Here is a 12,761-nt window from a genome sequence, read left to right as displayed (position 1 = left end):
AGGCGTCGCAGCGTTATGAGAAAATACGAGATCGAAGACGAGTCTCTGAGATTTACACCTGCACACAAAAGTTTCCCTCCGAACTTCTCCGATAACTGCACATACGCTGCGCGCACACAAATTTTCGCACTATACAGAATAACCTATCTATAGCCCCGATGAAAACCGCAATGAGTCACGGGGCAGTGTATACAGTGGAAGAGCATCATTTATTCAGTTTTCCCTGCGCTCGCACACGCAAAGTTGCCTCTCTTTCTCGTGCCACACAAGCAGTAGCGCTCGGTGCAATTTCACTCTATATACGCACATCACGCACACAGCTATACTATACACAGTCTACTCGCTAATGGCCGATAATGGAAGCGCCGCCGCGGTCTCGGGCTATAACCGAATTACCAAGCCGAGATATCTCGAAGACAATGTGCTGTGTCGCCGGAGACAGAGGTGTGCTTCTGATATACTCCTGGAAAACGAATGTGCAAGTTGACAGTAGAGCGATTTCGGTGCACGATATGCGGTCGCAAGCTTGCACTCGGCCTCTCTTATAGTCTTTGATCGAGTTCTCCAGCAGCGACGCGAGCTTTCCGTGTGTGTACCGATAACTCTCCGAGCTTTCGAGAGCTTTCGCAAACTACTATACCGCGTCGACTACCCCGGGAATACCCGTGTACGCTTCGGATTTCCATTTTTCCGCGTCCATTCGACGCGGAATTCTTTCCGCATCGAATTCTTTCTTCGACACGGACGCAGCAGCGTGATTAGCAAGGAAAGGCCAAGGTTCGGGAACAGAAAAAAACACCCACGCTGTTATCGGGAGAGCCACGTTGTCGTCGATGGAATGAATATTCCGCGGCGCGTTGGGTGCAGAAAAAAAGAGTCTACGCTTTTTCATCCCTCGCCTTGACACGGATCGTTTGGAGCACTTCCAAAGCTCGCTCTTGCGCACTATGCTCTGTTTATCCGACCGGTTCTCGCGATGGAAGTGCGGAATGCGAAATGGAGATAATTGGCGAGAGGAGTTTTGGCGACACGGATATGACGCGTCGCATGTCGAGCCGCGCCGCGTGTATTAGAACTTTTGAATCGTGTTTCGCGGGTGAGACGAGTAGCTGGCGCGTGTAGCGGAATGACAGCCGATCGGAACTTTGATGATTCGATTAATTGGATTTAAAATCGCGCGTCGAGGTGTTTGCGTCAATTACTCGTGATCGTGGTGATTGTATCAGTTGATTGTGCATTGCAAACGCCACGAGGCGACACGTGTATATAAGAAAATAAGTTGCGGGAATTATCGGAAGCAATAATTGCCTGGATCGGTGCAGTGGTCGAAGATTAATCGACCGTGAAAAGAAGTAGACGCATAGCGGTCACGAGCGCAAAACCCTTAGGAAAGTTTGTCAGAGCGCAGTTGTGGTGGAGTCCATTATAACTACCCCCGTTTATTTAAAGAAGTTCTATCAAATTTCCAGCTAGACCGCGCCGCGAGCATCACGTCGTTATAGAAAAAATATCTTTCCCCGTGCAGCGCTATATCGTTACTGCGCCGAGTAGGTGAAGGATCACTCTAATTCCGCCATGAATCACCTTTCTAAGAAGCCCGCTTGATCTATGCTTGATGTATCGAGCGCTTTGTTGTACGTGTACCGCGTTTAATCGATTCGGATTAATCTGCGATTATATATATATATATATATATATATACCTACATACTATACATGCTATGCGAGTAAATTAATCGACTTACCAGTTGGGAATTAGACGCTCAGCCGACACCTGAAAATAAATGGAAAATGCATACATTATTAAACGAGAATACTTTGGTTTCAATCCCGCCAGATCCGGATCAACGATCAATCAATCGGATCGGATGGATCAGATCAGACTATTTTTAAACGGACGCCCGGTGGCACCGGCTATCGGGGAACTTGGAGAGATGCGAATTTCAGTCGAGATCGCGCCGCGGGTTTTTCTATACTTGTTCGCGAGTGTTTGCGGCGTGAGCTACGACGCGGTGCAGGTGCGCGAATTTCAAAGTCTTGCGCGGAGTTTTAACGAGTTACTTGGTCCGTGCAGTCGCGCGAGTTTGCGATGAATGCTGTTGACGAGAGGATTGTCATGAAGTTGCCACTCGTTTGGATAGTCATTTTTCGGTCGAGTATGTAGACACTTTTTATTCGCCGGGGCTGATTAGGGCATGAGTAGAGTGATGAAATTGGCCTCTTAAAGTTAATATTTTTAGTGCAGTATCTGTGTAATATCTCATATTTTTTGGGAAGAACATTGGAGGAATTTCAGTGTCGTTTGCCTCTTCGTTGCGAGCAGTAATTAGGCGTACGCTTGATATACTTTGCGCGAAGCTGGCGAGTTTTAAGTTTTCATCGAATATAATATTATTAGATCAAGTGCCAAGGTTGGGACACTGGCATTGATATGCATTGAGAAATGTAAATGCCGAACATGTAAAGTGCGCAGAGTGCCAATTTCAAAAGCGTTGATTGCATGCATATATACTTGCGAGTAATTTTTCCGCCCACGCATTTTTAAAAGAGGAAATAATTTTCATCTAAGTTTCGACGTGTGGATGCAATTTATTAATTTTTGCATGCAGCAAAATTAAAATTAGAACTGAAAGCAATCTTTGACTTATTGAAATGTCGTTAGTGACAAAAGAAGTTAGACCCTCCCAATTCCACACGAAATCTTGTGGATAACTATTATGCTATAAGGAATTGATAAAACTACAACCAATATTTCTTACCCAAACCCCCGAATATAGATGCGCCGAGGTTCGCGAAAGAAGGTCACATTTCCGCTTGGCTAGGGATTTAATTCGAGACTTGTTTTTGTCACAGTTGTGACAGCTGGAATTAGACCTTGGAGGTCACAGATCATACACCCGACGCAAGGGGTTTACGAGGCTTTATTAGAAAATAAAATATCCCCCTCGAAACTCAAAATCGTCCCTGATCCCCGAGCTGGCATTATTGTAAAGCGTCGCAGATTTATACTATAAACGAAATTCATCAGAAAAAGCTACTCTAACCCTTCGCATTAGTCACCCTTCTAAAAGCCCTTACCTAAGCACACATCTACACTGTGAAAACTAAAAAGCCACTCCCCGTTGTCTGTTTGTCTTTCCGCAGGAGGAAACGCGCGGGGCTGCTCTCGGCGGCCGGAGATGAGGACATTAGGGCCAAGGATGACGATGATCGGCGGAGGGTCGGCGGACGCGTGAAAATCCTCCGCAACCATACCCCCTACTACTGCCTCGCGACGATACGTAGCCGCAAGAAGCAACAGCCCGAAGTCGGCCGCAGCCGAGAGGTATGGGCCCTTGGGCCTTAGGCGTGCCACTCGTCCTCGTCTCCGCTCTGGGACTACTGCTCAACGCCTACGTTCTGCTCGTCGTTCTCGGCCTTGGCAAGCAGGTCTGTGCTTTTTTTTTCTATACTTGAAAAGCTCCGTTCTTATACGCTAATCTTCAGAGTGCTCGGGATTAATATTCACTGCGGACTAAAGATCGAGACTTTTGCTCGCGGTGTGATGTATGATATTCTCTTTCTAGCGGGACCAAACATTTTCCTGCGCTATTTTAATCTCAAGTGTGTATAGCGACATGGTCCGAGAGGGAATCGATTTCTCTTTCCCATTTGCTGCTAGTTTGGCGAGTTTTTATGTAATACACTTACTCTCCCCAAAGTTTAGAAGCAATTTGGGCAGAATTGGCAGCGTCGGCGGAGCTTTTAGCGCAGCGCATAGTGTTGTTACATCGTGTCGGGTAACTGTGAAACTTTAAAGCAGCTCTTTTCTCTGCAGTTCTTAGATTGGAAAACGTTGTCTTTTTATAAGATCGAGCTCCGTACGGATTTCTATTATCTTACAAAATTTCGGTTCTAATGTACATCGATAATGCGAGGTACATTTACTTTTCATTCGGGTTGTTTTCAACTGTGAATCGCGTTAGAGTAAAAGATACACGCGGATCGAACTTTTTTCAGCAAGCAATCGCTACTGTTTCGCGCAAACAGCAAAAGTCGAGCTTGCAACTGCCGCAATTTATTGACGAGCGCTAAATAAGAAATGATTCTCTCTCGCTAAGTTTCCAAGCAAAACACTGCGTGAGTCTCGCGCGTTGGGATGAGTATCGACGAGATTTTGAAAGCAAGATTGTTAAATTTACCACAGCGAGGATACGAACTTTTGCCCAAGAAGCAAGTAGTTCTGTAGTCGTACAACTTCGGAAAGTTTTATATTCCGAAACAATCTATCACTGCGGAATATGATCAATCGAGCCGTTACGGATCTGACGTGCATTCGTAATGTTAGAAAACTTTTCATTCAATAATTGTTGCCAAGTAGCTCTACTGTATTTAAGCGCTGAAACTAATTCAATGAAAAACGCTCGATATTTTTACATACTCGCAATCGATGTATGGAAATATCGTTAACATGAACTCGTTCGTCGCTTTCAAACCTGCAAGCACAAATGAAATAAAAAAATGGGACGCTTTTATGGATCTATTTATAAGCATATCGCGTTACTAAAGATCAATAGCCAGCACCCACGTAACAATGCCTTCACTCGTACAAACAAAGATCATCCGTGTACATAAAAAAGTATACAAGTGTAGCTTTTCAACCGTAATACAGTTTTAGAAATTCATGCGCGCGCAATAATAATCCGAGACCATCCCTCGGGCAGCAAAATCCTCATAATACATCTAAAAAAGAAAAATATCCGCAGTATGATCCGCGCACAATTGGCTTAGCGAAAACAACGCATTACGCCGAAGTGATTCTTCACAATTGCTCGGCTCCCTCGAGAGAACTGCACATAAACTTCCCGAAGTAGGTGTATACCTACTCTCTTCGTCGCACCTACGCGCGTATACGCGAGGCAATTTCTATCTCCGATGCGGTGGCGGCGGCGGCGGCGAGATGAAAGGGAAGGAGCTGTGTATAGTGAATCAGTGCTCTCTCCAATTTTAGACTCAACAACAACAAACAGCTAACACGCTGCTGCTGATACACTTGGGGGCGGTCGAGGCGGCTGTCTGCATCGTGCTGCTGATCTTCGCGACGGGCTCGTGGCCGGCCGCCGGTACCTGGTGTGTCCTGCACGGCTTCTTGCTGGCGCTGCTGCATCCTGTCGCTCTGTGGACCGTCACCGGACTCAACTGCGACAGGTATTTGGAATTTGTTTCTGTGCTTTCGAGCTTGCGCTTGTTTTTGTTGGAACAGTGCGTTGTAGTTGTTTGGGCGAGGAGAGGAGATTTTATGCGCTGGAGCTTTTGATTTTTGATGAGCTTGCGCGTCTGTTGACTTCTATGAATATTGCTTGCGGATATTAATTCAAAATCGCTTTTTTTAAATACTAATTTTGTACGAATACGTTTAGGGCGTGCGTGGAATGCTAATATAAGTAAGTAGACAATTGGAATTAATGAACTCGTATAATTGTACAAAGTGATATGAAAACTATATGCTGAGTAGTAAATTAAATAGAATTTTGATAATCAAAAGAAGTATTCTTATACTTTGCATGAATAATTTCAGATTCCATACATTGAGAACCTTCGAACATCAATCTAAGCACTCAAGCTGTCACACGTACAAATTTACAAGCTAGCAGAACATTTTTTTTTTGTTATTCATTCCGTTTCATACTGTCACTATTTGATTCCTTTAAGCTCAGAAGAGCTTCTGTAATCCTCGCTGGTCATCGTATACTTATCTCGCCGAGTTCGCAGCGATGCATATTGTCCGTCGTTAAAAAGCGCACGTGTAATATTTTTATTTTCAATTTACATTATGCGGATTTATATGTCTTGTCAAGCCTTTGTAGTTTACAAAAATAAAATATGCGCGCGAACACATATACATTAAATTGATATCATAAAGAATAAAGTTTTTGGACGGACAAAAGTAGTGGGATAACCCTGGATATCCAGGGTTATCCCACCACTTTTGTCCGTCCAAAAACTTTATTCTATAAATATGGATGGGAATACTAACATTCTTGATATCATAAAGCTATTGTTTATATGCAAGGGCGTAAATGATGGATGTGCGTGATTAACATTTTAATGCAATTATTTACGATTGGCGGGTTTTAGTGCGTCAACTGCGCAGATACATTTTATTCAGAATTGCTCCATTGAAATTTCTTCGTGAAGCGTTCAATATAACGTATAATTAAGTATAATAATATTCCAGACGCTGAATACAAATTGTTAGCATTTCTTGCCTTAAACGTATTCGATAAAGTGCATTAAAATGTATTTAATAAAAGATGCCACAGTTACATCAGTATAGCAATTAAATAATGTAAATCAATTCGCTTCGCAGGTACTACGCCATAGCAGCACCTCTGCACTACTCAGCCCTGGTCTCGCCCCGCCGGGTAGCTCTGGGTCTGGCAGTCTCCTGGACCGGTGCCTTGTTACTCTGTTTGCCGCCGTTCTCGGGACTGGTTCCGCCGTACCGCTACGTTCCTGGACTGGGCTGTTGCGCGCCGGACTTCGGCAACGGCGGCTGGGGTTCCGCGGGTTCACTCTACGGTGCTATCTATGCGATCCTCGGACTCGCGTTACCAGCGCTCCTCGTGACAGTTTGCAACCTCAGGGTCCTCGGAATCGCCCGTTACCACCGTCACCGCATCGCCAGCGCCATCTACGAGGTGACGCTCAGCGCGCAAGTCACCATCACCCATCAGAGGAACCCGTTCTTCGTACCCGCTGTTACGGCGCCTGCTGCCGGCGGGCCGCCCAGGTTTCACAGTGCCGCCAGCACGGTAAGGCTTCACTTTGTTGAATCCTTATATATTTAATTTCAAATTGTAACTGATGTGTAAATTCTTTGTTAATACGCGCGGCAGTCAATAGATCGAGTGACAAAATATTTGCGTTCGCAGTTCAATAAAGCCATAAATAGGTGAAACTGGGGGAAAAAAGTCGGATTCACGCAGAGCCCTCGCGATAAATCATTGTTTTGACGGGTGGCACGTAGAAGCGATCGTTCATCTCTTTGCCTTTGTCCAAGTATAGGAATCGAAGACTCTCAATCGATCGCGCTCTTTATACACGGCTCTCCTGTATCAGCCGAGGGAATGGATGCCGCACATTATTATTATTATTTTTTTAAAACCACAATAACGAAACTGTATGTACAACACAGGTGATGCAGCTGGTCGGCTCGCTGTACCTGCTCTACTTTCCCTACTGCGGTCTGATCCTGTGGGAAGCTTGTGGCAGCGGAGGCAGCTCTGGAATGTCCAGCGCCGGCTCCGTCATGGGCACCGGCGTCGGAAGCGGCGACGGAGACGTCGTCGGCAGCCCGATACCTCATCCCTCACGGCTCCACGCGCATCCGCGCTTCGCGTCCTTGGCCTCGCTGTTGCTCGCCTGCTCGCCGCCCATCAACGGCCTCCTCTACGGCCTCAAATCACGAACGCTACGGCGCTCGGTGCAGAACTACTGGCGCAAAAAGGCCACCAAGAGCGAGCTGCAGCAGGTGAGATGAGACGTCGTTGTTTGTTTACGATTTTGTTACACTTTATTATTATCCAATTATTTTTGATATAATCAAAGAGACGTGTGGAAGATTACTCGCAGCCGTGAGAGAATGAGATCCATCGCGCGCGATGTATATAATGAACCAGAGGCAACTTTGTGCAATTCGAGATAGCCGAGTATAGTACAGAGATTGAATTATACAATGCAGAACCGGACTTGCGGTAATCGCGCGTAATGTGGCCGCTTTCGCAAAGCTGCTTCCTCAATTTGCGCTATTTGATACTGCTCATCTCTCTCTCTCTCTCTCTCTCTCGCTCTCTCTCTCTCTCTCTCTCTCTCTCGCTCTCTCTCTCTCTCTCTCGCTCTCTCTCTCTCTCTCTCTCTCTCTCTCTCTCTCTCTCTCTCTCTCTCTCTCTCATTGCGTAGTCATCAAAGTTTCCGAGGGGATTACCCGCGATACGCTTAAATGAATCGTTTGAATATAAAGGCACTTTGGCCTAGTACAGCAGCGCGGCGCGTTGTTCCACAGAGATCAGCTGCGTCACGGCCTGTAGCCGAAGTTTCGTCAACTTCTCGTTCGAGTATACACACGTCAACTGCAATAAAAGGTCTACGGATGGACCAGTCGATTAACTCTGCTGGCAATCAAACAGTCACGTTCGTCACGCGGTGGATCCTTCATATGCGACATCCATTAAGCTCCGAGCTTTAGTACCGAAAAAGCTCGATCGTCCTAACGAAGCATATTGGGAGTTTAAACTTGGTTCACGCGCTTGAAGGTTAACAAAGATGGCGGCCAGAAAGTCTCCGAAATACACAGGGCTCTTATGGAGCTTCATTAAAAAATATAGAAATATATACTTTTACAGGATAAAAAATCTTGTCAGTGTCCTTACACACTCCGAGTGAATAGAGTGAGGCTACACCGTTATCAAAAAACAAGATAGAAGGCCAGAACGTTATAAACTCTGGCATGATTAACATGGGTGGTGCTACGTAAAAGCTGTATTCATTAGTTTTACGAACAAGTTTTTCGAAATCTAAGCCTTATCTGGTCACAGGGATATTGTTACTAAAATGAAAACGATATAAAGTAACGTAGAAGTAGTAGTTGAAAAAAGGACTGTTCGTACTCTTGCTCAGATACACAAAATAAAATTTTTAAAGTCAATTTGTAGTAAATATCGTTCCTTTGCTGAGTACTGAGTAAAAACTCAATGACAGAGTTTTTGCACTTTGGAATTACAGTCCTTGAGGAACGACTTAGTGCAGCAGACTCTTTTTTTAGTAAGTTTTCTGTATTTAGTACAAAAATACATTTCGCCCTAGATAATAGTCAACTCTAGAAGTCGATTTAATGAGTTCACATACAATTTACAAAAATTGTTATTTAAAAATTGACTGAATATACTAAACTCACATATACCACCAATGTAAACAGAGACTTTGTCGACGCCATGTTTTTTAATTCCCGAAGCTGCCGCTAGTATCGCATTGCAACTTTAAACTCCCAATATCGAATTCCCGTTGCAGGAGATCCAGGCGCGCACGCCAAGCGCTGCAGGCTCGAGGCGGCCCTCGGGAAGCGGGCCGACTTCCTCGTTCTTTCAATTCCCGCCTCTGCAGCGCCGGCTCAGCGAGGCCCTCATCGCTCTGGGCAACTGTCGGACCGGCGCCGCTGGTCCGGGGATATTCGGCAGCGGAAACATCGCCGGGGTCTTTCATCGCACCAGGCTGCAGCCCGCAGCCAGCTGCAACACCCTTAGAGTGCCAAACGCCGAGCTCGGTGAGTGTCTACCTCTGACGTATATCAAGTCTCCGCTGCGATGGCTTTTAGTCTAATCCGATGCGAGCTTTTACACAAAACCGCTGCGCCTCATACGTATGCATACGGCTTATAATCGTGCAGCACACGTGTGACGTTCTCGTGAAATTGTGAAAAATCTCGCTCGAAGCTTTGTTCTTCTCACACCGTCGATAATTCGACAAAGCTGACGCGGAGCCTCGGCGTTCCCAAGATTTTTCGCCGACGGTAACTCGATTCGCGTTCCCATTTGCTTAAGTGGATTTCCTTGGTGTACCCTATGGAAAGGGTATCTAGCGCGGTGTACGAGGGGAGCCGCACGCGGGAGGAAGGTGGCAATCGAGGTCGCATTTAGGAGCTTACATCGTCACTGCAGGCAGCAGCGGCCGCGTCGGCTATACGTTCGGCACTTTGTACACTCTATGACATTGTGTCGCAGTTAATTGCACACTGTATCAATAATCTAACCTTCTCGTGAGAGGCAGCGCGCGCGTGCCTTGTGAATTCCATGTGTGTGCACAGCGTTGCGGTCCGGGCTGCTGATCGGTATAGGGGCTTTACGTGTGTGCAGTTGTGACTACGTGCATATTGATCTTCTGTTATACAGCTCACAATCGGCTAGCGATATCGCGCATTCACTGATGCGGGGACAATTAAGCAGCGCCGGTATAATATTGTCTATAATATACTCTCACTGCTGGCTCTCCAACCTCTCGATAAACGACGTTCCTCGAGTCCTTTGTTGTACGCGCGCTGATGCAAGCATGATAGTTTACTTTTCGCGCGAGAAATCTGCATTACGGCCCGGGTCAGCTGCCTCGTATACAGCGTAATCCTCCGCAGCACGTGTGCGACACAGCTTTTGCTCAAAGTTTTGATCGGGTGTGCACGTTCCGCTCGGCTGTAGCGTGGCTCGACTTTGAATCGCGCGTCGCATTAGATTCGCATAAATTGACGCTCGGCTGGGTATGTGTACGTTATACTGGGGTTTATTACGGGCGGAACGGGATGCGTGCACGTGCGTTTTCTTATTTTCAGTGATTTCATATGCGCGTATGCACCTGGATACGTGTCGTGGATTAAATAAATGAAAATTGCGCAGACAGTAAAACGGCACCGATGTAGGACATTGCGCGATTAGGGCTCGTTATAATTAAACAAATTTTTAACGTTGAGAATCCACGGAGATAATTGAGCGCATTGAGTATATGAATTATCAATAAGCGGGTTTAATAATAGCGCGGAGACTGTATCGCTATTATTGGAACCGAAGTAGGTTACAGATAACTTTAATCGAATTATGACGTCTTTCAGCCATCAGAATTTTAGTATCCCGCCGATGTCGAACGTAAAAATGCTATACATCCTCCTTCCGAGCTCTATATTGAAATAAGTCATGAAAGCTCTTTACGAGTCTGGGCGCCGATCGGAGTCGATTTTTCAAAACGCGTTAAAGACAGCCACATAATATAAATATATCAGCTGCGAGTCCGCAATAAATTCCTCGAGGACGTATTCCCTACTCCGTGATGTGACTTAATGTAGCCTGAAATCCTATCTAACCAGCTTCCGTCCCCTCCGATACGGATCGATATATACTACTATTGCATATAAATAAAAATACACTCTGCGGCTGCGACCGCGGCATGCGAATCTGAAATTCCGATTCCGAGCGCCGTTCTGTAAAATTCATAACGCGCGCTCACGGCGTCCCTTAATTTCTGGCGATATTCCGCATGTGTGTGTCCGCGCTCGTCCGTCCGTCGGCAGTTGATACGAGCGCAGAGGAATATCAAAATTTCGATCACTAGCACATCGCGGGCACCCGAATTGATTAAACTTCCGGCTTTCTCTCTCTGATAAGAGATTATTGACTATACAATATTGCCTCTGAATATATTTATTTCCCGCATGCGTGCGTGCATGGAATTTAATCGAATTCACGATGCTCAATCGTTTTACTTCCGTTTCAACAAAAACGCGCTTCTCTCATCTCAAAACTATAGTCGATTCAGCAGCATTGATCCCCATTTGGAGAAATCCCTTCATCGCGCGACTTACGGTCAATCACGCGCGCTCTCATAAATTCGGCATCGTCATCAGCATCACGCGATTCCACGATAAAGATAGAACGCACAAGGAACGAATGATAGTCTGCAGCTCAGTGAATTGTGTTCCTCGTCCCAAATAAAGGCGAGAGCGGCCGACTGGTGCGTTCGAGCGCGAGCGCGGTCAGCCTGATGGCAGCCCACTACCGTAGCGACTTCGTCATCGGCGGCAGCATCTCCGAAACTGCCGCTCACAGCAGCGTCAACGGCGTCCTGAGCAGCCAGGAAACGCCAAAGCGCAGCCCGCGCATACTCATCACGCGAGCCTACAGCGAGGAGAGCCAGGACGGCGCCGGCGGTGGCAGTCCTCTGCTCAGGCGACACTTCGCAGCCCCCATCTCCGTGCCGCCCTGCGAGAGTAAATACTTTTGTTCTCTATACAATTTTTACCACCTCTGCCCACACAGCTGACGCTCGAAACGACTTTGGGGAGGGATTGGAAATTCGCTCGGGTCTGCGGGGCTGGTGGTCCTTCGGGGGGACGAGGCACATTTGCATGTTTATCAATTTTTTGCGGGCGGAGATTTTCGGACGTTTGTTTCGAGGGCGGATTCGAGGATTCGATGTGGAAGCGAAGTTTTGTCTTTCTGATGAACGGCATATTTATGCGAAGCGGGAATCTTTTTCCACGTGGATGATCAGTCGAATCGGAGTTGTCGAATTGAATAAGGCGAATTTTAGTTACTTTGTACGAAAGCTTTAGAGAGATGTAGGTTTATAAGAAGTCTTTATCGAGTAAAAGTGTCTCGCGTCGCCACAAATGACAAAGGATCCCGCTGATCGAGAGTTCGTAAAGCGGATATCGAACTTAAAATCCCTTTGCAAAAAAAATTATGGCCTCCGTATCGGTTTCTCGAATATTCCCGCTCTTCAAGCCGTTGATAAATGGACGGGATAGAGGTGCACGAGGAAATTCAAATTCGACGTCAATATCTTCTCGTAACGAAATTTCATCGAAATGGGCTGACAGCATCAGTCGATATGTGATTTGAGTATACATGCGATAATATATCTTATTGCAATTATTTATATAAATCGATCACGCATTCAAGTAGCTCATTGTTGAGCTATGAATGGATTTCAAAATGCATTGTGTAGTCGATTAACACTGTTTTCCGGTAATTTACCAAACTGCGATCATAATGCTTGCTTTACTGCAAATGAACTTCTACTCAAATATAACATACTTTCCGAATATCGAGTTCTCGAAACTAAGTTAAAATTACAAGGCTTTGCTTTTGTTATACAAGCTTAACTTTATTGTCGTTTCAGTAATCACAAAGCTTTGCATCATTAATACAAGTAAAATGAGACTTGAGACAAAGTGAACATCGG

At 45.8% G+C, this 12,761-nt stretch overlaps 2 protein-coding genes across 16 annotated transcripts in view; one reads left to right on the top strand and one right to left on the bottom strand.

Moving 5' to 3' along the window:
* Positions 1-12,761, bottom strand: part of LOC100118569 (phytanoyl-CoA dioxygenase, peroxisomal) — a 70,538-nt gene that overhangs the window by 32,063 nt on the left and 25,714 nt on the right. For all 12 annotated transcript variants that reach the window (XM_008211535.4, XM_031924582.2, XM_031924584.2 and 9 more), the window contains one exon: positions 1,745-1,773. The gene's annotated coding sequence lies outside the window, so the exon portion shown is untranslated. The remainder of the gene's footprint in view (positions 1-1,744; positions 1,774-12,761) is intronic.
* Positions 1-12,761, top strand: part of LOC100678032 — a 46,131-nt gene that overhangs the window by 28,170 nt on the left and 5,200 nt on the right. For 2 of the 4 annotated variants that reach the window (XM_008211510.4, XM_031924578.2), the window contains exons 2-7: positions 3,144-3,428; positions 4,990-5,186; positions 6,349-6,793; positions 7,177-7,512; positions 9,048-9,300; positions 11,512-11,784. In XM_008211510.4, coding sequence (XP_008209732.1) covers positions 3,327-3,428; positions 4,990-5,186; positions 6,349-6,793; positions 7,177-7,512; positions 9,048-9,300; positions 11,512-11,784 — 1,606 coding nt within the window. In that variant the 5' untranslated portion in view covers positions 3,144-3,326. Of the gene's footprint in view, positions 1-1,975; positions 2,156-3,143; positions 3,429-4,989; positions 5,187-6,348; positions 6,794-7,176; positions 7,513-9,047; positions 9,301-11,511; positions 11,785-12,761 lie in introns of those variants that run through there. The other 2 variants (XM_016982130.3, XM_008211519.4) reach the window with 2 other exon arrangements.

The sequence above is a fragment of the Nasonia vitripennis genome, chromosome 2 (genome assembly GCF_009193385.2).
Source record: "Nasonia vitripennis strain AsymCx chromosome 2, Nvit_psr_1.1, whole genome shotgun sequence".
NCBI lineage: Eukaryota > Metazoa > Arthropoda > Insecta > Hymenoptera > Pteromalidae > Nasonia > Nasonia vitripennis.
The sequence above is the reverse complement of the archived record's forward strand: the minus strand, read 5'-3'. Positions and strand labels throughout refer to the sequence as shown.